General features: G+C 48.9%; 2 protein-coding genes across 12 annotated transcripts; one reads left to right on the top strand and one right to left on the bottom strand.

The window, feature by feature from the left end:
• The first annotated feature begins 3,818 nt into the window (after window positions 1-3,818).
• GCDH (glutaryl-CoA dehydrogenase) lies at window positions 3,819-13,626 on the top strand. 5 transcript variants are annotated; one of them, XM_061150161.1, is made up of 12 exons: window positions 3,819-3,919; window positions 4,001-4,130; window positions 4,221-4,256; window positions 4,566-4,709; window positions 4,886-4,948; window positions 5,258-5,428; window positions 6,123-6,252; window positions 6,338-6,554; window positions 7,355-7,458; window positions 7,741-7,866; window positions 8,156-8,316; window positions 10,057-10,601. In XM_061150161.1, exons 2-12 carry the CDS (start codon window positions 4,040-4,042, stop codon window positions 10,128-10,130), a joined length of 1,317 nt encoding a protein of 438 aa, XP_061006144.1. In that variant the 5' UTR covers window positions 3,819-3,919; window positions 4,001-4,039; the 3' UTR covers window positions 10,131-10,601. The 5 variants fall into 5 exon arrangements, 4 of the variants coding, with proteins under 4 accessions (XP_061006144.1, XP_061006143.1, XP_061006146.1 ...); XM_061150160.1 differs by having other exon boundaries at window positions 3,829-3,914; XR_009694057.1 differs by adding an exon at window positions 13,432-13,626 and having other exon boundaries at window positions 3,861-4,130; window positions 10,057-10,484.
• SYCE2 (synaptonemal complex central element protein 2) lies at window positions 9,399-27,303 on the bottom strand. 7 transcript variants are annotated; one of them, XM_061150165.1, is made up of 6 exons: window positions 27,238-27,288; window positions 26,700-27,124; window positions 26,480-26,595; window positions 12,973-13,183; window positions 11,176-11,364; window positions 9,412-9,811 (listed from the first exon to the last, which is right to left on the bottom strand). In XM_061150165.1, the coding sequence occupies exons 2-6, from the start codon at window positions 27,009-27,011 to the stop codon at window positions 9,764-9,766; spliced, it is 876 nt and encodes a 291-aa protein (XP_061006148.1). In that variant the 5' UTR covers window positions 27,012-27,124; window positions 27,238-27,288; the 3' UTR covers window positions 9,412-9,763. The 7 variants fall into 7 exon arrangements, with proteins under 7 accessions (XP_061006149.1, XP_061006150.1, XP_061006148.1 ...); XM_061150168.1 differs by lacking the exon at window positions 27,238-27,288 and having other exon boundaries at window positions 9,429-9,811; window positions 26,700-26,729; window positions 26,991-27,231; XM_061150166.1 differs by lacking the exon at window positions 27,238-27,288 and having other exon boundaries at window positions 9,399-9,811; window positions 12,973-13,180; window positions 26,700-27,231.
• Window positions 27,304-27,350: the final 47 nt, after the last annotated feature.

Below are 27,350 nucleotides of genomic sequence, written 5' to 3'. Positions count from 1 at the left end.
GTGGTGCTACTGGCAAAGAACTCACCTGCCAATGTAGGAGACATAAGAGATGTAGGTTCGATCCCTGGGTTGGGAAGATCCCCTGGGAGGACTCCATGACAACCCACTCCAGTATTCTGGAGAATCCCATGGACAGAGGAGCCTAGCAGGTTATAGTTCACAGGGTCACACAGAGTCAGACATGACTGAAGCAACTTCCCACGCACTCATGCCCTGGAACAAACAATTGTACAGTAGGGTTCAGAGTAGCATTAGTTACAACCACCAAAAGGTGGAAACAACCCAAATGTCCATTAATGAGCAGATGGATAAACAAAAAGTGGCCCATCTGTGCAATGGAATATTATTCAGCCAGAAAAGTAATGAAGTGCTAATACATGTTACGAGATGGATGATCCTCAAAAGCATGCCTATGTTAAAGAAGCCAGTTAAGAGAGGTCACATTATATAATTCCACTTATATGAAATATCCAGAGTAAGCATATCCATAGAGACAGATTAGTGGTTGCCAAGGGCTGGGGGGAGAAGGAAGTGGGGAGTGACTGCTTAGTGGGTACAAGGTCTCCTTTTGGGGGTGATGGAAGGGTTCTGGAACTATATAAAGGTGGTGGTTGCACAACACAATGAACATACTAAAAACCACTGAATTGTGCACTTTTTTTTGACTGCTCTGGGTCTTCCTTGCGGCACTCAGGCTTTTGCTAGTTGCAGCAAGTGGGGGCTACTCTCTACCTTTGGTGCGAGGGTTTCTCATTGCAGTGGCTTCTCTTGTTGCAGGGCACAGGCTGTAAAGCATGCAGGTGCAGTAGTTGTGGTTCACGGGTTTAATTGCTCTATGGCATGTGGGATCTTCCCAGACCAGGAATTGAACACTTGTCCCCTACATTGACAGGTGGATTCTTAACCACTGGACCACCAGGGAAGTCTGAATTGTACACTTTATTTATTTATTTATTTTTTAGTTCTACCACTTTATTGCCACCAACCCATCTCCCTCCACCCTCGTGCACACATGCTTAGTCATGTAACCCCACGAACTGCAGCCCGCCAGGCTCCTCTGTCCATGGACATTTCCAGGCAAGAATACTGGAGTAGGTTGCCATTTCCTTCTCCTGAGTTGTACACTTTAAATGGTTCATTTTAGAGGACTCCCTGGCTCCAGTGCTTAGGACTTGGCACTTTCACTGCTGTGGTCCTGGTTCAATGCCTGATCAGGGAACAAAGATTCTGCAAGTTATGTGGCGCAGCTGCAGGGAAAAAAAAAAATTCATTTTATGTTATGTGAATTTCACTTTATTCAAACAAAATGGTTGAAATTAGAGTGGTTTCCTGGAGAGGAAAGCAATCCTGGAGCAGTTTCCTGGAGAGGAAAGCAATCTCTCTTGAGGAGACATCTCCTTGATTTAGGATAAGGCACTAACAGGCATGTTTGGCTCTGGAAGGTGAGGCAAAAGGGTGAGGGTCCAGGGTGGGAGTACCAGGCCTCTGGGAGCATGTAGCCAGTACAGATGACAGATTTCCCAGGGTGACAAGGCCTAAGTGTAGATCTGGGCTTCCTAGTGTGCGTGCTGTCATCACCCTCTACATCCCGTGTGAGTCAGAGAACTCCAGTGCTCACAATGCAGGGAGCAGGGAGCATTAGTGAAAGAACAGGATAGAAGGAGGAAGGCCACTGGCTCCAGGTGGAGGAGGGGTGTCCAAAAGAATAAGAACTATGCAGAATCCCAGACATTGCAGGGTGATGATGGACTCCCTATTGAGTGGGGAGGAGGGTTCAAATCATGGATATTAGAGGCCAGAAGGGCCCAGATACACCCAAGCCCCTTAGGGATATGCAGGCTAGTGATCAGATTCAGACACAGTCTCAGTTACTCCCATCATAGTCAGAGAAAATGTGTGAGACACAGCATTCTACACACAGACATGTGGGAGGGGGTGTTCCTGGGTGGGCAGGGGAGGGCCTGTCCTGGGAAGCAGGAAGACTGGATCCCAGGCCTGGTCCTTGCTCTGCACCTGGTCCATTTTTTAAAAATATAATTTTATGGAATAGGAAATAGCAACCCACTCCAGTATTCTTGCCTGGAAAATTCCATGGACAGAGGAGCCTGGTGGGCTACAGTCCATAGGGATCACAAAGAGTCAGACACAACTGAGCACTTCCTTCTCCTCTCTATCCCCCTCTGCCTTTCTCTTCACTGATGCTTTGAAAATAAAAAGATAAAAGAAAAATATAATTTTATTTATTTAATTTTGGTTTTGCTGGGTCTTCATTGCTGTGTGGGCTTTTCTCTAGTTGCAGTGAGTAGGGCTATTCTTTGTTGTGTGTAGGCTTCTCATTGTGGTGGCTTCTCCTGTTGAGGAGCACGGGTTCTAGAGTGTGCTGACTTCAGTAGCTGTGGTGTATATGCTCCATAGTTGCGGTTCCCTGGACTCTAGAGCACAAGCTCAATAGTTGTGGCGCATGCGGGGCCTAGTTGCTCTGCAGAATGTGGGGTCTTCCTGGACCAGAGATGGAACCTGTGTCTCCTGCATTGGCAGGTGGACTCTTTACCACCGAGCCATCAGAGAAGCCCCTGCACTTGGTCTATTTTGATCTTAAGCAAGACCATTCTGCTTTCCGGACCTCACTTTCCACAGCTGGAAAATGGACAGGTCATAGTAGGTGAGTGGCTTTCAGACAGAGATGGTCAAGCACGATGCAGCCAGATTCAAAAGCACACCACATGTATGCTCATAAAAGTGATCTAGGTAAGCATAGCCACTCACTCAGGCAGACACTCAAGTTCACAAACACAACACAGAGACAAAATCACACTGACACATATACATATAGACAATCCCACATGCACACACACACATATCTAGTCACATTTTCCCGAAGATAACAGCCACATTTACAAAGAAAGCCATCAAAACAGTCATGCACATAGTACCACACAGACACATGATTACACAGAATACCATTACGTAAGCTTACAGTTAGACAAGAAACCACAAAGACATTCAGCCACACAGACACAGTCACAGACAGACACACAACTGCCCATAGTCAACAGCCCTATAATGTCACAGAAACAGTCAGCTCCACTCACATACAGACTCATAGTCACATAGGCTCAATCAACCGCACAGAATCACAAAGCATAGGAAATCACTTATAATAGGGCTTCCCAGGTGGCGCTAGTGGTAAAGAACCAACCTGCCAATGCAGGAGTCAAAGAGACGCGGGTTCGATCCCTGGGTTGAGAAGATTCCCTGGAGGAGGGCATAGCAACCCACTCCAGTATTCTTGCCTGGAAAATCCCCATGGACAAAAAAGCCTGGAGGGCTACAGTCCATAGGGTCTCACAGAGTCGGACACAACTGAAGCGACTTAGCACGCACGCACATACAGTAACTTGGTTAGCAAGCTTCCAGGGACAAACTGGCAGACAGTTTGGGCTAAGATCGTCCACCTGAGCCTACCTCCTCTCACAGAACCCCATTAAGGGACACCTCGAGATCTGGGCTGGTGATTTCTAGTACTCATTTTCTCGAGCCTCAGCTGCCTCTTTTAACTCCAGAATCTCTCTGCACTCGCCCCCTACAACTGACCAACCAAGAGTGGGCCGAGCCCCCTCCTAGGGCCAATCAGAGCAGGAATACAGCGGGCCAATCGGATTGACCTACTCGCCTTCCGCCCCCTTACCGGTACTTCCGCTCCTTAAAGGGGGTTAAGGTATCTAGGCTAGACGCGCCCGCTTCCACCCGCAAGGCTGCCGTAGCCCCTTTAAAAGGCAGAGACGTGAAAGAGCAGGGTCCTAGGACGGACCAATGACAAGCCCCATTTGGCCTCTGCCCCGCCCATCCCCACCGGAGGTCAAAAGTCTCGTTCTACGGCACTGTGGCCTGTGCAGTGAACCCAGAGGCTCCAAGTGAGGTTTCGCAAGAGGGGCAGAGGGTGCAAAAGGCCAGGGCACTTGGTGGGAGCCGCTCTGCTCAGACGCCTCCAAATCCCCAGGTCGGCTGTGATTGTTCTGCTTGCCCGCTCGCTGCCCACATGGCCCTGAGAGGCGTCTACGCGCGGCTACTGTACCGCGGACCTGGCCTACGAGTCTATCGTTCTTGGAGCTCGGCGACAGCGCAGACCGGTCAGTGCTGGACCTGGGGTGGAGTAGGGAGGGAGAAACTTGAGGCTCGGGGACTTTTTCGGGGTGATTTTTCCCGTCCTATGTTTGCAGAGAAAGGCGAGAAGACCCAGAGTCGATCGGCCAAGCGTAAGGGCCCCTCCCTGGTTGTGCCGTGCGTCTGCGCCCCTCGTCCAACTGTCCTCTCGTCCAACTGTCTGTCCCCGATGGGTTCTGTCCCAGAATCTGAGGGCTGCCCAGGCGGGGAGGCAGGGCCGTGGCCAGGGCCAGAGGCGCTGAGGCAGTGAGTTTCCCGAGAAAGACCAGTTTGCCAGTCCTGTTTGCTGCCCACATTAGTTGAGGGTTGAGGGGTGGGGCTGAGGATTCTGGGGGAGGGGAGGGCGTGGTGGTCGGGTGGACAGGGCTGAGTAGAGTCCCACTCCCTCCAACCCCGCCCAGCTTCGCGGCCTGAGTTTGACTGGAGGGACCCACTGTTGCTGGAGGAGCAGCTGACAGCAGATGAGATCCTCATCAGGGACACCTTCCGCACCTACTGCCAGGAGCGCCTCATGCCCCGCATCCTGCTGGCCAATCGCAACGAAGGTGCTCAGGCAGGCGGGTGGGCACTCTGGAGCTCCCACTGCCACCTGAATCTGTACCCTCCATCATGCACACCAGTTCTGCCTGCTCTAGCTGGGCCTCAGAGCACCTCTGGCTCTGGGCTAGTGCTCCAGAGGGCCAAGGCTGGGCCTGAAGTTGGGCTGTCTGTCCCTTTGCAGTTTTTCACCGGGAAATCATCTCAGAGATGGGGGAGCTCGGTATGCTGGGCCCCACCATCCAAGGTAAGGACACATTTCTCTCCATACTCTGCAGCCCTCCACTGTGTCTTGAAAAGCCCCTTTCTTTCCCTGAGCCTAGTTTCCCAGTCTGCAAAGAGAGGCTGTTATGTCTCTGTCTGAAGTGGCTGTGGGGATGAAATGAATAAACCCTCAAGCTAGAGCCAGCTTGGTGCCCTTTCCTTGGGTACTCCTATGGGGCACTGTCTCTTGGGCAACAGGAATCACTGGTCTCAAGTGGGCAGGGCTTTGTTCCCCATTGTTCTATTTCTCTCCCCTTCTGCCCGCCCCCCAACCCTGGCCCATCCTCACCAGGGTATAGCTGTGCTGGAGTCTCATCAGTGGCCTATGGGCTCTTGGCCCGAGAGCTGGAGCGAGTGGACAGCGGCTACAGGTCAGCAATGAGTGTCCAGTCTTCCCTTGTCATGCACCCTATCTACGCGTATGGCAGCGAGGAGCAGAAGCAGAAATACCTGCCCCGGCTGGGTGAGCAGCTGCCTGGGGAGCCTGGTGGACAGAAGATGGTCCCTGATCTGAAACTCAGGGTTTGTCCCTCAGGCCTGCCTTATGTTCTCACCTTAAGGGTATTGCCAATGGCCCCTCAGGCCCCCTGCTAGACCCTGGACCCCACCCCACATCTGATTCTCTTAGGTCTCTCTTGACTCTGCCCCTTTCTCACCACCATCATATCCCCTGTGATTTGCTTTCTCTGCTCCCCATTGCAGTCCAAAGTTTAAAGTCTTAACTTCCCAACTGGGTCCACAAGCCCCCATGTGGGCAGGCCTCTGCTAACCTTTCCAGCTCATCTCTGACTACTCCCTTGACTGCTCCTTTGCAGTCGGACTCAGCAGCTTGGAATTCTCAGTTGTACCCCTGGACTTTTGTACATCCTGGTCTCACTGCCAGGACTGCTCTTTTGCATACCCCTTCCTGCTTAACTCCTTTTCACTGCCCTTCAAGACAGTTTAGCCAACCCCTTCCCGACTCCTGTTTGGACCTCCCCCCATTATGGCATTGTGACTATGACCTGGGTGAGATATCTGTTCCCCCCACCTCCTGGGAGTGCCGTGAGGGCAGGGTCAGGTCTACCTTGGCCTGGCTCAGTGGAAAGGCCCGCAGTTTTCAGTAGAGGGTTTGAATGGGGGACCCGCAGCCTCATGATCTCGTCTCATGCCTGCAGCTAAGGGGGAGCTTCTGGGCTGCTTTGGGCTCACGGAGCCCAACCACGGGAGTGACCCTAGCGGCATGGAGACCAGAGCCCGCCACAACCCATTCAACAGGAGCTACACCCTCAATGGGTCCAAGACCTGGTGAGGCAGGAGCCTGGGGGCCTTAGGCAGGTGGGCAGGGGCAGTAGGTAATGGCCAGATCCCTCACTGCCTGTCCTGCTTCCAGGATCACCAACTCACCTGTGGCCGACTTGCTGATAGTATGGGCTCGGTGTGAGGATCACTGCATTCGGGGCTTCCTGCTGGAGAAGGGGATGCGGGGCCTCTCAACCCCCAGGATTGAGGGCAAGTTCTCTCTGCGGGCATCATCCACAGGGATGATTATTATGGATGACGTGGAAGTGCCAGAGGAGAATGTGCTGCCTGGGGCGTCTGGTCTGGCGGTAAGCAGCAGCCACCTTGGGAACTGATATCAAGTCACCTGCTGCTTCTCTTTTCTTGGGCAGGCCCCTTGCTAGGGACCCAGCTGGGGAACAGATACCCATGGAGCCCAAACAGTAGTGACTTGGAGAGGCTCTGCCTGGCTCACTGATGTGTGCTGAAACTGCCCCCCTCTCCTTTTTAATTTTTAGCTGTGCTGTTCATTGCTGCATGGACTTTGGTCTAATTGCAGAGAGCAGGGGCTACTCTCTAGTTGCAGTGTATAGGCTTCTCTAGTTGTGGTTCCTGGGTTCTAGAGCACAGTTCAATAGTTGTGCACTGGCTTTGTTGCTCTGTGGCATGTGGGATCTTCCTGGACCAGAGATCAAACCTGTGTGTCCTGCATTGGCAGGTGGATTCTTTACCACTGAGCCACAAGGGAAACCCAAAACTGCCCCATCTTGGTGACTATCTCACTCAAGCTGGCTCGGCCCGGGATGCATAGAGGCCTGAACCAACCTAATTCTGCTTGCATGTGCATCTTCCTGTCTCCTTACCTCAGACCCTAGATCTGAGCCTTCAGTCCAGATCTTGGACTGGGGAGAACTGTATGAAAACCAAGAGTGAGTAGGCAAGAAGCGAAACCCTATGTGCATTGTTGGCTTTGATGCCAAGGCCGTGTGTGACTTCAACAGTTGTGCTGAGTCTCCCTGGTTTACACTGACTGTGTATCAGGGGTGTCTGGGGAGGGGCACTTAAAAGTTAGTTCTCTACAGGTTCTCTCATCTCTTGGTGGGGCTGAGGCCCTGTCTCAACCCTACAGGGCCCCTTCGGCTGCCTAAACAATGCCCGCTATGGCATCACGTGGGGTGTGCTTGGAGCTGCTGAGTTCTGTTTGCACACGGCTCGGCAGTACACTCTGGACAGGTCTGTGGGGGCTACCATGACAACTCCCAGGGGTGTGGAGGGGGGAGGCTCAGGCTCCATCACTTACCTCTCCACCCTTGGCGCTCAGCCACCAGATCTAAGTTCCCTGCTCTGTGAATTGGCCGAGGAAGTCCTCCTGGGCAGTGAGGGGCTCAGTCAACAGCAGGGCCAGAGTGAGCTGAGTGGGGACACAGCTCACTCTGGAGCAGCCTGAAAAGGCCCTGGGATAGGACTGGGGAGTGCCCTCAACCCCATAAGATTTGCCTTGACCTTGCCTGCTAGGATCCAGTTTGGTGTCCCACTAGCCAAGAATCAACTGATTCAGAAAAAGCTGGCGGACATGCTCACCGAGATCACATTGGGCCTTCATGCCTGCCTGCAGCTCGGCCGCTTGAAGGACCAAGACAAGTAGGGGCTCTGTGTGTGGGAAGGGGCAGGCAGCTATGGCAGGAGGACCCGGTGCCTCTTCCAGGCATGGTGGTGGTTGGGCCTGGAGAGAGAGGCCTGGTGCCTCTTCCTGCCTGGTGCCCCTGGGGACCCCGCCCTGCCTACCTCTCCCTCACTGGGAGCCGTGTATGCTACTGTGATGTAACCCTCCTCCCTGGCTGGCTTTGCCTGTGGGGTAGGGATGCCTGGGTGCCCGGAGCCGGGTCAGTTCTTTGTAACCCAATGTTTGTGACATCTGTGCTGTTCCCAGGGCCGCCCCGGAAATGGTCTCTTTGCTGAAGAGGAATAACTGTGGGAAGGCCCTGGACATCGCTCGCCAGGCCCGAGACATGCTGGGGGGGAATGGGATTTCTGATGAGTATCACGTGATCCGGCATGTCATGAACCTGGAGTCTGTGAACACCTATGAAGGTGGGGGCTGGATTCCTGGGGGGTGGGGGGCGGTTCACAGTGGCCTAACATCTGGGGAAGGGGACAGCAAGGAGGGGCAGGGACAGCAGGCTCAAATCCTGCTGTCAGCTGTCTGTCACCAGTTGGCAGCATGATGTGGGGCAAGTCCCACCCTCAGTCCTGCATCTGGAGTGGCCCACAAGGGGACCATGGAAGTATACACTCCCACATTTCCCCCGTTATGCTCGAGGAAGGATGTTCTCAAGCCCACTTACGGCTTACTTGGGCATCCCCAGATGGGGGCACAACACCCAGTGGGCTGGTGAATTCAAGGTGGTGAGTGTGTAGCTACACACAGGAATCAGCACCCCATTTTATGTGAGAAAAAGAGAGAGAAACAGTGAATCATTGGCAGGCTGTGGTGGTTGCACCTGGTAACTGGTTGTGACTCCTGTTGGGCCCAGAACCCCTTGCCTCGTAGGAAGACAGACATAGAAAAAGATGATTAAAAAGAAAAAAGATGTGGGGACTCCCTGATACTCCCATGGTTAGGACTTGGCGCTTCCACTGCGGTGGCCTGGGTTTAGTCCTTGGCTGGGGAACTAAGATCTCACAAGCCAAGGTGTGGCCAAAAAAAAGAAGAGAGATGTATAATTCTAGTGTGAGCCACACAGACTAGAGGGAGCTATAACAAGACTCAGTCTCTGAGGGAGAAAGTGGAACCATATTAAGCCTTGAGGGAGGTGTAGGAGTTCCCTGGGCAGAGACGGAAGTAGCGTCCAGTGCAGTGGTGGGGCATTCCAGGCAGCAAAGGGAAGGGGGAGGGGATTCTACAGCATGACAGGGACCCTGAGGACAAGCTGAGGGGACCTCCAGATGGTTTTATGCAGGGGAGGGGGCAGGATAGATTTGCACGTCAGGAAGAAAAGAGAATTATTTTGCATAATCTCTGGTTTCTGCCTTGGGAAGCTAAGGAAGAACGGATGAGAACATGGAGGGCTATAGAGTGTTCCTTTGTGGATGTGGGGTGGGATGTGGGATGTGGGGCTTGGGGCAGTGGCTCCAGGATGAGGGGAGGCAGGCATCAGCTGGGACAGACAATTAATTGTCTTATGTTTGCTTTCCTGTCCCTCCTGCGAGTAAGAAAGGGTCTGATCCATTTCCCACAGAGCTCATTAACTCTTTCCACCTCTGCGGGAAGAAAGCATGGCTGGGTTGAAAATCAAACATTTAATCAACTGTGTGGGGTTGGGGTGGGGTGAATCTGGGAGAGTACCAAAGCTGGGCCCCGTGGTGGGGGCTGGACTTGCTGTGGTTTGGGGCCTGGCACAGAGAGCATCGGTTGGGTTTTGTTTGCTTATTTTTGCCAAAGAAGCATTGCAGAACTCTGAAAAACAATTTTCTCAGCATGGCCCAAACGGTGGCCTTCCTTAGTGGCGGTCACTAAGAGGGGCTCTCCTGGTAGCTGTCAGCATTCACCATCTTTGTGAATCTGTTCTTCTTCCAGAGTAGTAGCCTGTGGGGGGACATGAAGATTGACTTTAAAAGGAATTTGTGGGGGAATTCCCTGGTGGGCCAGTGGTTAGGACTCTGCACTTCCACTGCAAGGGACACAGTCAGGGAATTAAGATCCCTGGTTGGGGAACTAAGATCCCACATGCCATGTGGCACATCCAACATAAATAAGCAAAATTTTTTAAAAAATAAAGGGAAATCGTGAGCTGATAAGACTGCAAACTGAACCTGCATTTGTTCACCCAGGCACTCATGACATCCACGCTCTGATCCTCGGAAGGGCTATCACAGGGATCCAGGCATTTGTGGCCGGCAAGTGAACCCACTTCACCTGGGAGCCCAGATGGCACCAAACCCCTCTCCAGGGAGACACAGGGCTTGGAGCTTAGTTGGAGAGGTGGCAGATGGAGCCAGTTCTTCTGGTGGGAAGTGAGAGACACTGATTTTTAAATATCAAAATTTCCCTTTTGAAGTCATTCAAATGTGTTCCTTAAAGAGAAGATGGAACTTTCTGTACTGAGTGTCTCAATCCAGTTTTGACCATGGATGGGCAGGGACTCCACCTGCCTTGGAACAGAAGCTCCTCGACAGGGGAGCAGGGACAGGAGAGGAGAGTGACTTGGAAGCAACTTGTGAGACCCACCAGTGTCTAAATGAACTGCTCCATCCACACGGTAAGCGTTCACTCTATACCCTCTGACCCTCCCATCTGGGGGCAAGTGCCTTAATGCTGGACGCTGGAGCAGAATGAGTGATAAAGAGAGAGAATAATAAAGAGTGTGTGTGTCTGACCCCACCGTGTTGGATCACATTTTCTGGTAACCAGTAACAGGAAAAAGGAACACGTGAAAGGGCTGTGAAGCGCGCTGGGACTCCAGCAGGGATTTCCCCAGCCCAGAAGTGATCTGGACCATGTCGGAGTCTTGGGCTTGGCTGTAATAAATAAACTCAGGTGGGCACTGCCAGGGCTCGGGGCTGAGGGCAAAGGGGACTTTGTCCTTTTTGTCACCCACCACAGAGCTGGCACACAGTGTAGGAAGTAACAGTCTGGCTTCTCAGTTCGGACACACCACATAACAGGGGAGGCATGGTGCCATGAGTAGGACGGCCAGAGCACCAGGGCCTTTGCAGAGATAGTGGTTCCTGTGAGGTTTAGGGCCAGGCGATGCTGCTCTCTGTTGATATTTACTTAAAAAAATTTTTTTTCTTTTTCTGGCCATACCTCATGGCATGTGGGATCTTAGTTCCCCCACCAGGGACTGAACCCGTGCCCCCTGCATTGGGATCATGGAGTCTTAACCATTGGACCACCAGGGAAGTCCCTGCTGACATTTACTTTCATCTTAGCCCCTACAACTCTCATACCTCAGGCTGGACACACAGGTCTTTGTACACGGTCTCCACAGTGTGGCACACTTGTTTGAGCTCTGTTTCCAGGTGACTGATCTTTGCCATCTTTTGGGTGAACTCTTGGAGCTTTTCCTGGATGATCTTATTGTGGTGATTATAAATCTGATACATCCTCTCCTCGAGCTTCTCTGTCAGGTCTGAAACCTTTGAAAGAATAAGAGGTGCTCTTAGAAAATCAAACAAGAGGCGTCACGAGACATTTGTTCTGACTGGTTCTGCAGTTTATCTTATAAAAGTGGTAAAAACAACTCTGGTGACTGGGAGTAAAATGGCCTATATGTTAAATTTTTCTTTTCTTTTTTTTAATGAGAAATATTTTCAACTTTATTCATCTCCAAAGAGTGATTAAAAACATGATTCAGGGGACAGTAAAAGTTTAGGTCAAATAAAGTAGAAGAATGTGACTTTACATATATATATTATATATATTACATATATGTAGTATATTTTATATACTACATATATAATTATAGTATATAATTTAAAATAATTATATAATTATATATTTGTAGTTATAAATAATGATATAATTATTGCATATTATATAATTATATAATTAATTATATAATTATATGACATAAATTATAATTATATTAAATTATATATATTATAATCATATATTGCATATATAATTATATATTGCTTGTAATATATATATGGAGAAGGCAATGGTACCGCACTCCAGTACTCTTGCCTGGAAAATCCCATGGACGGAGGAGCCTGGTGGGCTGCAGTCCATGGGGTCGCTAAGAGTCGGACACGACTGAGCGACTTCACTTTCACTTTTCACTTTCACGCATTGGAGAAGGAAATGGCAACCCACTCCAGTGTTCTTGCCTGGAGAATCCCAGGGACGGGGGAGCCTGGTGGGCTGCCGTCTATGGGGTCGCACAGAGTCGGACACGACTGAAGCGACTTAGCAGCAGCAGCATTATATATATATATATATATATATATACACACACACACATATGTATTAGTGTAACCTTATCCCAGATCATTTTTCTTTTTAAAAAGAAAGGTGCAAAATTATGTAAATAAAATCAGCCAGGTTAGGAGGAAGGTATCTAGAATGGAGACTAGAGGAAAACATGCAACAAAGTGGCCTCTCAGTGATGGTGTCATCTGAATATTTTTATCTTTTTTTCCTGCTATGTCATATTTTTCTCTAAATTTGCTATGTACCAGGTAGGTAGGAATGGGGCTGAGGGAGGAAGTCAGCCTGTCGTCTAGAGATGACGTGTGGAATTCACAAGTTGTCTGACTTACAGGACACATTCTGAAGACACATCGGGGATAACTATTAATAACAGACCTGAACATAACATTAGGTTTTGTTAGACATAAGCCCCAGCCATGTTCAGGGACTTCCACTCTCCCAAATCATGTGACTTCTGGAGGACAAGTGGGTGTGATAACTCAGGTTATGCCTCAATCCCCTCCTGCCACAGCCATTAGCACAGCATGAAGGTAAGGGACTAGTCTGTGATACAGGTGAACCTTGGCTTCTCATCCTGGCTCTCCCACTCAGGCAAATTATTTCCAAACCTTACTTTACCCATCTGCAACATGGGTCTAATCTCTTCTCTGCCGGATTGCTACAAGGGTGAAATGAGGTACCATATGCAAACTGTATAGAACGTGTGGGGAACATAACAGCAGTTCATTGCCTCCCCCTTTATGTTTTACATAAGGAACACCCCCCCCCCCCCTTTCCCTGGGGTTCTGCAGTACGTGGGGGGAATCAGTCACCTTGATCTTGAGGCTGTCTCTGAAGTTGGTCATGAGGGCATGGTCCTTCTGCCTGCTCTCGTTGATGTTTTCGATCAGCTCCTGGGCTCTCTTCTTCAGGATGTCAATGCTCGAGTCCAGAGAGGAAAAGTAGGGTCCTGACTTTCCTTCCAGCATCATCAGCTGGCGGTTGGCACTGGAGGTGGCGACAGAGGGGCTAGAAACCTGACTTCTGCAAGTATAGGAAACTTGAGATCAGCACCAAACTTTCCTGAGAATGGCTGATCTGAATTAGCTCTGTGGTGGGAGAATCTGCATCTTGTGTTTCCCGTTGGTGACACTTGTTTCATTCACACCCCCTCCCCCACCCTGCCCCTGAGGGGAAGGGACAGTTTAAGGGTCTGCCTGCCAATGCAGGGGGACATGGGTTCAATCCCTGCTCTGAGAGGATTCCATGTTCTTTTTTTTTTTTTTTTTTAGGATTCCATGTTCTGTGGGGCAACTAAGTCTGTGCACCCCAACTACTGAGCCTGGGCTCTAGAGCCCGTGCAACCTAGAGCTGAGCTCTGCAACAAGAGAAGCCACCATAATAAGAAGTCCTCGAACCACACCTAGAAAGTAGCCCTCCCTCTCCCCAATTAGAGCAAGCCTATGCACAGCAACGGAGACCCAGTGTAGCCAAAAATAAAATAATTTTTTAATAAAAAAATTAAAATTAAAAAAAAATACCCCCAGAAGAGTTTGTCCCACACTGTGTGTGCTAAGTCACTTCAGTCATGTCTGACTCTTTGCAACCCATGGACTGTAGCCTGCCAGGCTCCTCTGTCAATGGGATTCTCCAGGCAAGAGTACTGGAGTGGGTTGCCATGCCCTCCTTCAGGGGATCTTCCTGATCCAGGGATCCAACCCACGTCTCTATGTCTCTTGCATTGGCAGGCAAGTTCTTTACCACTAGTGCCACTTAGGCACTAATACCACTTGGGTACTGTACATATGACTATAATTATGCAATTCAACTAAATGCATAGTTAGTGAAATAGTGAAAAAAGGACAGGTGTCTAAAAAAGCTAAATAGAATGAACAAAGTTGAACCTAATAAAATACAACTGTTAAATCAAGTGTGGGCAAACAACGATATATTAGGGCCAAGAGCATAAAAATTTAAAGTATTTTGCATACAGATTGCTTTGTTGAGGCCTATAAGTTTTTGCTTTGCTTTAGAAAAACAAAAGTGGGGGACTTCCCTGGTGGCCCAGTGTTTAAGACTCTGTGCTCCCAATGCAGGGTGCTGGGTTTGATCCCTGGTCAGGGAACTATTGATAGATTCCACATGCTGCAACAAAAGATCCTGAGAGCCACAACTAAGACCCGGCCCAGCTAAAAGAAAAGACGGTAAAATAAAAACACAAAAGTGGAAACTGTGGGTAATGCATTATGAATGAAGTGTATGCAAGGAAAAAAAAAGTTGTGATCTGATCAACAGACCCATTGGTGTTTTAAATTAAGATAAAATGTTTAAAGGGCTTCCCTGGTGGTCCAGTAATTAAGTATCAGTTTGGCAATGCTGGGGAACACCGATCCCATATGTTGTCAAACAACTAAGCCTGAGGGCCACAACTATTGAGCCTGTGCTCTAGAGTCCAAGAGCTGCAGCTATGGAAGCCTGTGTACCCTAAAGCCGGTGCTCTGCTACAAAAGCCACTGCAATGGGAAACCCACACACCACAACTAGAGAGTATCCCCTACTCACTGCAACTAGAGAAAGCCTTCATGCATCAATGAAGACCCACCACAGCCAAAAAATAAATAAATCTTTTTTTTAAAAAAAGATAAAGGGTTTAAGGTAAGATGCTCTTTTTTTTCAGCCAATTTTTTGTTTTATCTGCCCTCCACCATGCTAAGCTACCCACTTCACCTTGCTGCACCCTCACACCACGCTTTGGGGTCTGTCCCCATCGTCTTTACCTCATCGCTGAGGACACAGGCTCAGCACGACTGTGTCACTTTCTCAGGATCCCCAGTCTGTGCAGACCTGGGTGTGGCATCCAGCTGGCCTGACCCCCGGCCTGGGCCCTGATTCCCCCAAAGTTCTCGTTTTCCTCCTCACCCTGAGGTGCTTCCAGCTCTGAATGGCTGAGACTCGGAGGTGCCAACACAGCAGCTCTTCCACACACCAGTTCACACACAACCATAAAGCCATGACTGCAAGCCAGGCACAGCTACTGGGAAAAACACATCTTCATTTTTGGATGCTTCCTCCATACAAATATTTTTCTTGGCTTTTCTCCAACTGCTTGAGCTCTTTCTTCTGACTCAGGATACAACCACAGGGAAACTTGAGTGCATGAGAGTCAGGGGGGCCAGACTCTCCCAAAGAGAGTCTGGCCCCCCTGACTCTCATTGACACAGAAGTCCTAAGGCCTGAGACCCTGGCTGTGTCCTGGTTCTCAAGTTCTCCTTATCAGATGGGTTTTTGCCCTTGGGCCTTTGCACTTGCTCTCTGACAGGGAGACCTAGCCTAGGCCACTACCTCTTTTGTTTTTAATATTTATTTATTCATTTTATTTTTGGTTGTGCTGGGTCTTTGCTGCTGCACGTAGACTTTCTCTAGTTGCGGTGAGCAGGGCCTACTCACTAGTTGTGGTGTGTGGGTTTCCCATTGTGCTGGCTTCTCTTATTGCAGGACACAAGCTCTAGGCACTTGGACTTCAACAGTTGCGGTACAAGGGCTCAGTAGTTGTGGCACATGGGCTGAGTTGCTCCCTGACATGTGGGATCTTCCTGGACCAGGGATTGAACCCGTGTCCCCTGCATTGGCAGGTGGATTCTTAACCACTGAGCTACTAGGGAAGCCCCCGCTGCCTCTTTTGAAGCACCACCTATGACCCCGTGCCTATCTCTACCACTGTGTGCTTGTCCCTGATGCCGCTCTCATCTCCCCATTTATCTCTGCATTCCCAGCATCCAGCACATTTTGAGTCCTCCACTATTAACAAACGAATGAATGAAGGACACTGATCCAGTCCTCCCTATTCTGGCTTTACACAAAGCATACAAGTTCATCTGCCTGCAGAGCCAGACGCTTGTGTTCAGAGCATCTGTCACAAATGCTCTGTGTTCAGGCACTCATGAGAAGGTGTGCCTCTGATCAAGGCAGATATTTTATAGCAAAACCTTATTGATAGAAAACAAAGACCAACTAAAGGCTCCCTGGACATTCCTGTAAAAAAAGGTTTTGCTGTCCTCTTGACCTGCCTCTCATGGGAAGAATAATAAAAGTGCACAGAATAAATGAATGAGTGATTAGGAAGGGCTTTCATTACCATCCACGCTCCCATGTTTCCCAAACTTATCCTCAATCCACGCCTCTCCTCTGAGCTCCCAGTAAGGTACCTGACGACCCCCAGGCCCTCTCCACTTGGCTGTCCCAGAGGCATTTCAAACTCCTCTAAATTTACACACCAACTCAAAGTTGTCCGCCCTCCTCCTGTCATTGAAGAACACCAAAAGTCACCTGGTACCCAAGCCAGAAACTTGGCAGCTACCCTGGAGCCTGGCTTCTCTCCGTCCTTCCAAATCCCCTCACAAAATCAGACTTCTCTGATGGTCAGATGGTTAAGAATCTGCCAGTGCAGAGGACACGAGTTCGACCCTGGTTCTGGAAGATCTCACATGCCGTGGGGCAACTAAGCTCCTGCACCTCGACTGCTGAAGCCCACGTGCCCTAGAGCCTGTGATCCACAAGAGAAGCCACAGTGCCACACGAACAGTAGCCCTTGCTCACTGCAACTAGAGAAAGCCTGCATGAGGCACCAAAGACCCAGTGCAGCCATAAATAAATAAATTTATTAAAAAAAAAAAACCAACAAAAACAAATCCTGTCACAAAATCAGACTAGCCTCGTGCTCCAGTGCTTAAGAATCTGCCTGGCAATGCAGGAGACAAGGGTTTGAACCCTGGTTCGGGAAGATCCCTCGTGCCCTGGGGCAACAAAGCCCCAGGGCCACAACTACTGAGTCTGCTCACCTAGAGCCCAAGCTCCAACACAAGAGAAGCCCAAGCACCACAGGAAGAGTAGCCTCTGCTCTCCACAACTAGAGAAAGCCTGCGGGAAGCAACGAAGACTCAGCACGACCTAAAATAAATTACTTTAAAAAGAATCCCGTCACAAAATCCTTTCATTTCCACCTCTTAATTTCTCCCAAAACTATCATCTCTTCCCCACCAACCATTCGCAGCCCCACACCTATTGTTCTCACTTGGGCCTCAGGGACCTTTGAACCACAATCAGGCACCACTTCTGCTCTATAGCCTACAAGACCCCCCACCAGCTGCAGGATCAAGTAAATTCCCTAGCACAGCACACAAGGCTTTCCAGGGCTGTGGAAAGGCCTCCATCTTCTCTTTTCACCCTCCACTCCCAGCAATTTGGAACCTTCCACAATTTCACCAAATCCATTAGCCTTTGCCTGAAATGACTTTTCTTTTCTGTCAACTTCATGAGACAGCATTCAGAGCACCGCTACCTCGCCATCGCTTACTAATCACAACACTGCCAGTTTGTACGCAGATTCCCTCCAGGCGCCCTATGCACTCTGGGCAGAGAGTGCGTTGTATTCATTCCAGAGGCATCGCCACTGTTCCCTGAACACCTAAATGAAAGAATTACCACCTGAGATGGATGTAACATTCTTGCTCTTAAGCCACTTTGTACCCGGAGTTGCTTTGTTGTCCCCACTGTATAAGGGCTCTGAAATTAAAATCAATGAGAGAACCAGGTGTTTCTTTTTTGTGTCATTGCTCACAACCTGCTTGAGCTGCTAACTGTTCAAAGTCGCTCCTTTCTCAGGCTCGAGGGACGAAGCTGGAACCGCTCTCCGTGGCAGCTACACAAATGGTGAAAAATCACTTGAAATCAGCTCATTCAAATTTCGTGGTGGGACAAAGGCCTGCATCAGATGTCTGCAGAGAGCATCTTGATTTTCCCCAGCCACCCCTTTGGGGTTTTATTCCTTTCCATTTCATTTTTCTTAATACTCAGCAGCTGCATATTAATCAGGATGCTAATGAATCATAGGCTTCCCTGGGCCTGCATTCACCAATTAACTTTAATAAACAAAACACACCATGTCCTCTCCACTGGCTTCCCTAGTTCTCAGGCCTGCTTCTGTTGCCCAACCCTGGATGGAGGCCAGGGACTGGAAGTGGGCCCAACAGAGCAGGCTGCCTGTGCTCAGGGTGGGGCAGTGGGGGGCCAGGGTGGGGGTTGTGAACACATCCCTCTGCTCATTTATGATGGTCTGTCCTAAGGAGTCCCTAATTCAGCTTCGAGGATTAGGACCTAGTTTCCGAGCAGGGCCCACGCTGGCAGGTGGCCCAGGAACGGCGGAGGAAATGGGTCTAAGCGAAGAGACCATCTGTTCGCTCCAGGTAAAGCTGTGATTGGCAGGCGTGAGAGCCAGAGCTGCCCGCTGGTGGGGGCCCTCCCTCCGCGGGCCTCTAACAGATACACAAGTAAACAATTCGCCAGCCACTTACGACCACCGCAGGCGGTGGTCCCGGGAGGGGAGACGAGCTAATCAAACATTCAAGGAGGAACACAACAGCATCTCTGGTGGCTGGGCAAAATGATGTTTTGCTGAAGTACAGCCAGGAAAGGGGAAGGTTTGAATTGAAGCTACAGAGCTCACTCCTTTCACCCTCTGCTCTTCTCTTGTGAAATGTGTTCACATTTTAATCATGTCATTGACAGTCTGCTGAGGGATCTGTTAACTGGCCCTTGCACTGGTTCTAATCCATGTTTCTCGACCCAAAGCTCTTTTAGAACTCCTCAAAGTCTCTCAATGATTTGCAATTGTCTGTGTCTCCTCACCACTTAGATTACCGTCTAAACATACTATTTGCAGGAAGGTGTTATCAAACAAACTACTTTAGTTCTCTTTTTCTTTTTTATGGTCTCTAATTGATAGCACACACCTTGGAAACCATTCCACCCTATGCTCTGTTTTACAACTAAGGCCTCTGGGAGGCAAGAGGAAGCTGGGTTTCTGCCTGCAGTCCTCAGGGGCCCTGTCTTGAGCCTCATTCTATTCCCAGGTGAGCTCCTTCATGGAAAAAGTGACTCCCACAGTGCCATCTCTCTGGCCCCTGGCCCCACCCATCCTGAGTTCTCAGTCAGAAAGTCCAACCCTGTCCTGGGCTTATTCATCTGTATGTCTCTCAGTTCAGTTCAGTTCAGTCGGTCAGTAGTGTCCGACTCTTTGCGATCTCATGGACTGCAGCACACCAAGCTTCCCTTGTCCATCATCGAGTCCCGGAGCTTGCTCAAACTCATGTCCATCGAGTTGGTGATGCCATCCAACCATCTCATCCTTTGTTGTCCTCTTCTCCTCCCGCCTTCAATCTTTCCCAGCATCAGGGTTTTTTCAAATAAGTCAGCTCTTCACATCAGGTGGCCAAAGTATTGGAGTTTCAGCTTCAGCATCAGTCCTTCCAATGAATATTCAGGACTGATCTCCTTTAGGATGGACTGGTTGGATCTCCTTGCAGTCCAAGGGACTCTCAAGAATCTTCTCCAACACCACAGTTCAAAAGCATCAATTCTTCGGTGCTCAGCTTTCTTTATAGTCCAACTCTCACATCCATACATGACTACTTGGAAGACCATAACTTTGATTAGATGGACCTTTGTTGGCAAAGTAATGTCTCTGCCTTTTAATATGCTGTCTAGTTTGGTCATAGCTTTTCTTCCAAGGAGCAAGTGTCTTTTAATTTCATGGCTGCAGTCACCATCTGCAGTGATCTTGGAGCCCAAAAAAATAAAGTCTGTCACTGTTTCCAATGATTCCCCATTTATTTGCCATGAAGTGATGGGACTGGATGCCATGACCTTAGTTTTCTGAATGTTGAGTTTTAAGCCAACTTTTTCACTCTCCTCTTTCACTTTCATCAAGAGGGTCTTTAGTTCTTCTTTGCTTTCTGCCATAAGGGTGGTATCATCTGCATATCTGAGGTTACTGATATTTCTCCCAGTAATCTTGATTCCAAGATTGTGTATGTCTCTGGTCACCTTGAACTCAGCAAGGGCAGAATGCATCTTGTGCCTCTGCCAGTTGGAAAGCAAACCACCTTGAGCCAGAAAGCGGGTGGCCCTTTCTGTGCTGGTAAGCATTTAGCAACTGGCTCTCTAGGGGTGGAGGAGGTGGTGGCAGGGGAAACCTTGATTTGTAGTATTTGCCAATTTCCATGGTGCATGGACTCCCACTATAGCCAATTTCAAGCTACCAACATGAAGTTGCTAAATGCCAGGTTGGGAAGAGATGTGTAGAACTGGCTCCTGCTGGTAGGAGCCAGCTCCAGGCTCTAGGACATCGCAGCTGGGAGACCTCGTCAGCTCATCCCTTTTGTCATGCCTCAATAAATGAACCCCCCCCCCCCCAATCTTCTCTCCATCTGCCCTGCTAGACAACCTGCAGAAGCCTCCCACCTGTCTCCCAGGTCCACTCCCACCCCCTCCCACCCATTCTTCACAGAACAGCTGGTGTCTTTTTATAACAGGAACCTGAGCATGTCACTTCTCTGATTTTAGCCATTCTCTGCCTTGGTATTCCCTTTGTTTCTATCTAACAGAAACAAAAACTTGTACACGGATGTTCACAGCAGCCTTATTCACAAGAACCAAAGAGCAGAAACAATCTTAATTTCCAACAGCTGATGAATGGATAAATAAGGTAAATCCATAATTTAGAATATTATTCAGCTATATAGAGGAATGAAGTTCTGATACATGTTACAACACGGAGAACCCTGAAGACATTATGCTCAGTGAAAGAAGCCAGTTACAAAGGATCACACAATTGTATGATTTCATTTATATGAAATATCCAGCAGAGACAAATTGTAGAGATAGAAAGTAGAATTGTTGCCAGGGACTAGGAAGGACATGGGCTTACCAGGCGGCACTAGTGGTAAAGAACCCGCCGGCCAATACAGGAGACATAAGAGATGCAGGTTCAATCCATGTTTCGGGAAGATCTCTTGGAGGAGAGCATGACAACCCACTCCAGTATAATTGCCTGGAGAATCCAATCCCATGGACAGAGGAGCCTGATGGGCTGCAGTCCATGGGGTCGCAAAGAGTCAGACATGACTGAGCACACACATGCATGATTACAGAGGATACATTTTCCCAGCAACCTGACTTCTCTTGTGTCAGTGCTTGTTCAATACATGCCTTTCTTATCAGATGGAAGCACTGAGACTGTATGAGCCTGTCTATCCAGTGTAACCAGGGTATCACTACCACCAATCACGAAGCCTGACACACTGGCCTTCCCGCTGTTTGGTGACCATACCAAGCCTGCCCCTGCCTCAGGGACTTGCAGCTCCCTCTGCTTGGAATGTTTGGGCGTCTGGACGCCTCCTGGCTGGCTCCTCCTTATGTGACCTCCTTAGAGATCAACTATTCAAAACTCCCTGTCACTCTAGTTTCTCCTTCTCGGTTTTGTTTCTTTACAGCACTTGTCACCAATTGAAATGACATTTAAAAAATTACCTTATCTTTTAGAAAGTTCAGTCAGCTGCTCAGTCGTGTCTGACTCTTTGCAATCTCACGGACTGCAGCATGCCAGGCTTCCCTGTCCATCACCAATTCCCGGAGCTTGCTCAAACTCATGTTCATCAAGTTGGTGATTCCATCCAACCATCTCATCCTCTGTCGTCCCCTTCTCCTCCCGCCTTCAATCTTTCCCAGCATCAGGGTCTTTTCCTGTGAGTCAGTTCTTCGCATCAGGTGGCCAAAGTATTGGAGCTTCAGCTTCAGCATCAGTCCTTTCAATGTATATTCAGAGTTGATTTCCTTTAGGACTGACTAGTTTGATCTCCTTTCTGTCCAAGGGACTCTCAAGAGTCTTCTCCAACACCACAACTCGAAAGCATCAATTATTTGGTGCTCAGCCTTCTTTACGGTCCAACTCTCACATCCATACATGACTACTGGAAAAACCATAGCTCTGACTACACGGATCTTTGTCATCAAGGTGATGTCTCTGCTTTTTAATATGCTACCTAGGTTGGTCATAGCTTTTCTTCTTTTAATATGCTGTCTAGGTTGGTCATGACTTTTAGAAAGTCAGCTTGGCAATAGACCCAACATAGTCAACACAATATTCAAGAAGAATAAAGTTGGGAGGACTGATGCTACTTGATGTGATACCAGTGAAAGAATATAAAATAGACCAGTGGAACAGAATAGAGCCCAGATAAAGACCCACACACGTAGTCAACTTATCTTTGACAAAGGAACAAGGAAAATTCAGTGGAGAGAGGAGAATCTTTTCAACAAATGGAGTTGTAACAATTAGACTTCCACATGCAAAAAAAGTGAAGTTAGACACAGATCTTGCACCTTTCACAAAAATTTTCTCAAAATAGATATCATAGCCCTAAATGTAAAACTATGGCAGAAAGTTAAAAAGAACTAAAGAGTCTCTTGATAAAACTAAGAGAGGAGAGTGAAAAAGTTGACTTAAAACTCAACATTCAGGAAACTAAGGTCATGGCATCCAGTCCCATCACTTCATGGCAAATAAATGGGGAAACAATGGAAACAGTGACAGACTTTATTTTTTTGGGCTCCAAGTCATTGCAGATGGTGACTGCAGCCATGAAATTAAAAGACACTTGCTCCTTGGAAGAAAAGCTATGACCAAACTAGACAGCATATTAAAAGGCAGAGACATTACTTTGCCAACAAAGGTCCATCTAGTCAAAGTTATGGTCTTCCAAGTAGTCATGTATGGATGTGAGAGTTGGACTATAAAGAAAGCTGAGCACCAGGGAACAATGGTGCTTTTGAACTGTGGTGCTGGAGAAAGACTCTTGAGAGTCCCTTGGACTGCAAGGAGATCCAACCAGTCCATCCTAAAGGAGATCAGTCCTGAATATTCAATGGAAGGACTGATGCTGAAGCTGAAACTCCCAATACTTTGGCTACCTGATGTGAAGAGCTGACTCATTTGAAAAAACCCTGATGATGGGAAAGATTGAAAGCGGGAGGAGAAGGGGACAACAGAGGATGAGATGGTTGGATGGAATCACCAACTTGATGAACATGAGTTTGAGCAAGCTCCGGGAATTGGTGATGGATAGGGAAGCCTGGCATGCTGCAGTCGATGGGGTCACAAAGAGTTGGACACGACTGAGTGACTGAACTGAACTGAAACATAAAACACAAAACTGTAAAACTCCTAGAAGACATCATAGGAGAAAATATAAGTGGCTTTGGGGTTGGTGGTGACTTCGGGGTTGGTGGTGACTTCTTAGATACAATATCAAAAGAAAGAACTGGTAAACTGGACTTCATTAAAATTTAAAACTTCTACTCTATAAAAGAAACCATTAAGAGAATGAAAAGACCCATCACAGACTGGGACAAATCTTTACAGAACAAAAACCTGGGGCTTCCCTGGTGGCTCAGTGGTAAAGAATTGCCTGCCAGTGCAGGAGACATAGGTTTGATCCCTGGTCTGGGAAGATTCCACATGCCTTGGGGCAACTAAGCCTGTACACCACAACTACTGAGTCCACATGCTGCAACTACTGAAGTCCACGCACCCTCAAGCCCATGCTCCACAGCAAGAGACGTCACTGCAGTGAGAAGCCTGGGCACCACAACTAGAGAAAACCCCGCATAGCAAAGACCCAGCGTCGCCAAAATAGATAAATAAATAAAATTATTTTTTAAAGACAAAAAAAAAGACTTAAAAAAAAACACCTGCAAATCTGATAAAGGCCTGACATCCAAAATATCCAAAGAACTCATGAAACTCAGCAATAAAAAAATAATCCAAAAAAAAAGAAACATCCAATTTAAAAACAGTCAAAGATCTGGACACCATACCAAAAGATGCGCAGATGTCAAATAAGCATATGGAAAGATGTTTAACTTCATACCTCATAATGAAGTTTCAAATCAACATAACGATGATACCACCATTGCCTGTTGGAATGGGGGAAACCTAAAACACTGACAACACCAAATGCTGGTGAGGATGTAGAACAACAGGAACACTCATTCACTGAAAACAGGAATGCAAAATGGTTCAGCCACTTTGGAAGACATTTTGGCAGTTTCTTTAAAAACTAAAAATACTCTTACCATATGATCTAGCAATTGTGCTCCTTGGTATTTACCCAAAGGAGTTGAAAATTTACATCTACACAAAACCTGCACATGAATGTTTGCTGTAATTATATAAACAACTAAATTGGTAAAACTTGGAAGCATAATTGCTGAAACTTAAAAGCAACCAAGATGTCCTTCAATAGGTGAAAAGAAGTCAGCTCCAAGACAGTAGGAATTCTGATTTGTTCACTATTGTATCCTCAGCATCTAAAACAGGGTTTGGGTAAAGGGGACCCTTGATAAATATCTGGTGAATAAATGTGCAAGACAAGAATGCTTTTTAAAGTAATCTGTAACACTGCTCTTTCTCTTGCTCCAACATCGCAATTTCTGTTAGTTTTATCTTCTTAAATCTATTCAAAATTTGACTACTTATCACCTCCATGGATCTACCCTGGGTCAAGTCACAGTCATTTTGCACCTAAATTATTCCAGTTGCTTATCACTGGCCTCCCTGTTTTCAGTCCAGCCTTCGATAATCTATTCTCTACTCAGCAGCCAGATGGTGGCGGTTTGGTCACTAAGTCATGTCTGACTCTTGCGACCCCATGGACTGTAGCCTGCCAGGCTCCTCTGTCCATGGGATTCTCCAGGCAAGAATACTGGAGTGGGTTGCCATTTCCTTCTCCAGGGGGATCTTCCCAACCCAGGAGTTGAACCCAGGTCTCCTGCATTGTAGGCAGATTCTTTACCAACTGACCTACAAGGGAAGCCCAGCAGCCAGAGGAAGCCTTTTAAAACTTTTGTCTAACAGGCTATGGTGGTTTAGTCACTAAGCCATGTCTGACTCTTGAGACCCCATGGACTGTAGCCTACCAGGCTCCTCTATCCATGGGATTCTCCAAGCAAAAATACTGGAGTGGGTTGCCATTTCCTTCTCCAGGGGATTTTCCTGACCCAGGAATCAAACCCCAGGCCCCAGGTCTCCTAGGTTGCAGGCAGATTCTTTACTGATTGAGCTACGAGGGAAGCCCAATGGACTACACTTCTAAAAATGGCCAGACAGGAACACTTTTCCACTTTGCAGGCCATATGGTCTGGATTGCTTCTGGAGAAGCAGCCCTGTCCTAATAAAACTTTATTAACAATAATCCCGGAACTTCCCTGGTGGTCCAGTGGTTAAGACTCCATGCTTCCATTGTAGGGGGCACAGGTCCCATCCCTGGTCAGGGAACTAAGATCCCACAAGCCACAGCCCATTCCCCACCCCCATCCAAAAAAAAGCGCCTCACTCTGCAGTAGTCAATTCCTGTCGCTCCTCTAATTCCACATCTTTTCATGGGTAACTATCACCCAACCTCCCATCACCTGTCTAACTGTATCTCTTATTATTTCCCTCTTACCCATGCTTGCTCCAGCACAGTCCTCCCTTGGGGCCTTTGCAGCTGCTGTTTCTTGGCCTGGAATGTAGTCCTCCCTACCCTCATGGTTCACTTATCATCTCCTCCATGAATCCTTCCCTGACCCTCTGATCTAAACTGGCCATCTGCCACACTCTCCCTATTTTTTCCCCCAGAACACTCAGCATCCCCTGACTACCGTATGTTCCTGAGTTTACAGACCTTCTCTTAGAATGTCAGCTCAATGCTTTTGATACCATGCAGGGCCCTGTGGGGCTCCTGGGCTTAAGACCTTTCTGTGGCCCCCGTTTCTTTGATTACAGGAAACAACATTCACTCAGCCTCCATGCTTCCCAGAGTTCCAATGGGCTGATTCAAACACTTGTTAGGGAAAGGAAGGGATGGGAAACCAGGGAGAAACAGTCAAAAGTAGCCTTGGGGCAAAGTCCTATTTCCCTACCAGGGGATATATACAACAATATCTTTGAGCTATTTCTGCAGATGCTGACACCCCTTCCAGGTGGGAGAAGCTGATGATTAATGATGGTAGGCTGCCCACAAACAGGTAGACCCCAGACCAGCTGGACTTGAAGGCTGATGCTGACTCCTACTTCCCTCACCATCAACCCCTCAGAACAATGCAAGCCTGTCACTATTTTGATCCTTATCACCTACCCTGACAAGGAACCCTGTCTATAAGACCTTTCCAAAGGAGGGGGGGCAGAGTTCTTGAGGTGCTAATCTACTGTGTTTGGCACAAGAAATAAAGCCACTCTTCCTCCTCCATAACTCTCTGTACTTCTGTTCAGCATCAGTGCACAGACAGCCAAGATTTTGGCATCACTGTGTCTCCAGTGTTTCCATCCCAGGCACATGGGAGATTGTGGACGAGTATGTACAACAAATGCGCCAAGAACAGACACTGGAAGGGTCTGGAGGAAGAAAAGGGTAAACGAGGGACTCAAGGGTCTGTTTGGGTCCTTTGGACCAGGTTCTTCCTCACCTAGCTGGCCCTTGACAAGCCTCCTCATCGCGGCTCTCCTCACCCTGCTGCTGTTCCTGGTTCTCCCCCAGCAGCTGTGGCTCCTGGTCCTTGAACTCTACGTGGGGCATGTCCACCTGTGAGCACAGCTAGCGCTTGAGAGGTCAAAGGAGGGAGGGAAGGAGGGCAGGAAGTGGTCAGCCCCCCCCCCCCCCGCTCCCTCCCCTTCAACCCTGGGCACCTCTGTGTGCTGCTGCGGCACGTTGCGGACCTGCAGGAGAGATTGGCGGGGCTGGGATGGGCACCACGAGGACGGGGGCGTGGACCGGGGGGACCCTGTGCCTAGAGCACAGGAGGACTCAGGTGGGGAGACCTGGAGGGGATGGGGTGAGGACTGGGGTTCCTGCTGGGGTGCTAGGGTGCCTGGGCTCCTAATTGGTGTGTAAGTCGGCTCGAGTCCTTCGAGGAGAGAGAAGTAGGAGAAAAAGAAGAGAAACGGGTGCGGTGCGTGGGTGTCTGTGTCTTTCTCTACCCTACTCCTGCCACGCGCCATGGGTGGAAGTCGGTCCTTCTGGCCAGGGCTGTCAGCGCGTCAGTCACACAGTCGGTTAGTCAGGGCCCGGAAGGTCAGTCAGAAAATCGGGGCCCAGCCGGGCGAGGAGCGGCCTGGATGGCAGGAGACAAATGGCCGGTCTCGGGTTCGTCGGGGAAGCCCAAGGTCGCTGCCGTTTCCTGCCCGTCAGCCCGCCGCCCGCGCGAAGGAAACGAGTGCAGCGTACTCCCTGTCGCTCCATTCCGTCTTTTCCCGCCTTCTCGTTCGTGCCCTCGGCGCACACGCTGGCCCCGCCCCCGGAACGCTCCGCCCCCACGCCTGTGTAGCGGCGCGAACCTT

The sequence above is a fragment of the Dama dama genome, chromosome 9 (genome assembly GCF_033118175.1).
Source record: "Dama dama isolate Ldn47 chromosome 9, ASM3311817v1, whole genome shotgun sequence".
NCBI lineage: Eukaryota > Metazoa > Chordata > Mammalia > Artiodactyla > Cervidae > Dama > Dama dama.
This window is presented reverse-complemented; position numbering and strand designations above follow the sequence as displayed.

Coding starts and splice junctions, on each gene's coding strand:
- SYCE2 (XM_061150165.1), bottom strand. CDS start 27,011: ATGGCGCGTGGCAGGAGTAGGGTAGAGAAAGACACAGACACCCACGCA. Junction 26,596..26,699: donor TGCCGCAGCAGCACACAGAG/GTGCCCAGGGTT, acceptor CTGTGCTCACAG/GTGGACATGCCCCACGTAGA. Junction 9,812..11,175: donor ACCTGTGTGTCCAGCCTGAG/GTATGAGAGTTG, acceptor GTCCCCCCACAG/GCTACTACTCTGGAAGAAGA.
- GCDH (XM_061150161.1), top strand. CDS start 4,040: ATGGCCCTGAGAGGCGTCTACGCGCGGCTACTGTACCGCGGACCTGGC. Junction 4,131..4,220: donor CTCGGCGACAGCGCAGACCG/GTCAGTGCTGGA, acceptor CTATGTTTGCAG/AGAAAGGCGAGAAGACCCAG. Junction 4,949..5,257: donor GCTGGGCCCCACCATCCAAG/GTAAGGACACAT, acceptor CATCCTCACCAG/GGTATAGCTGTGCTGGAGTC.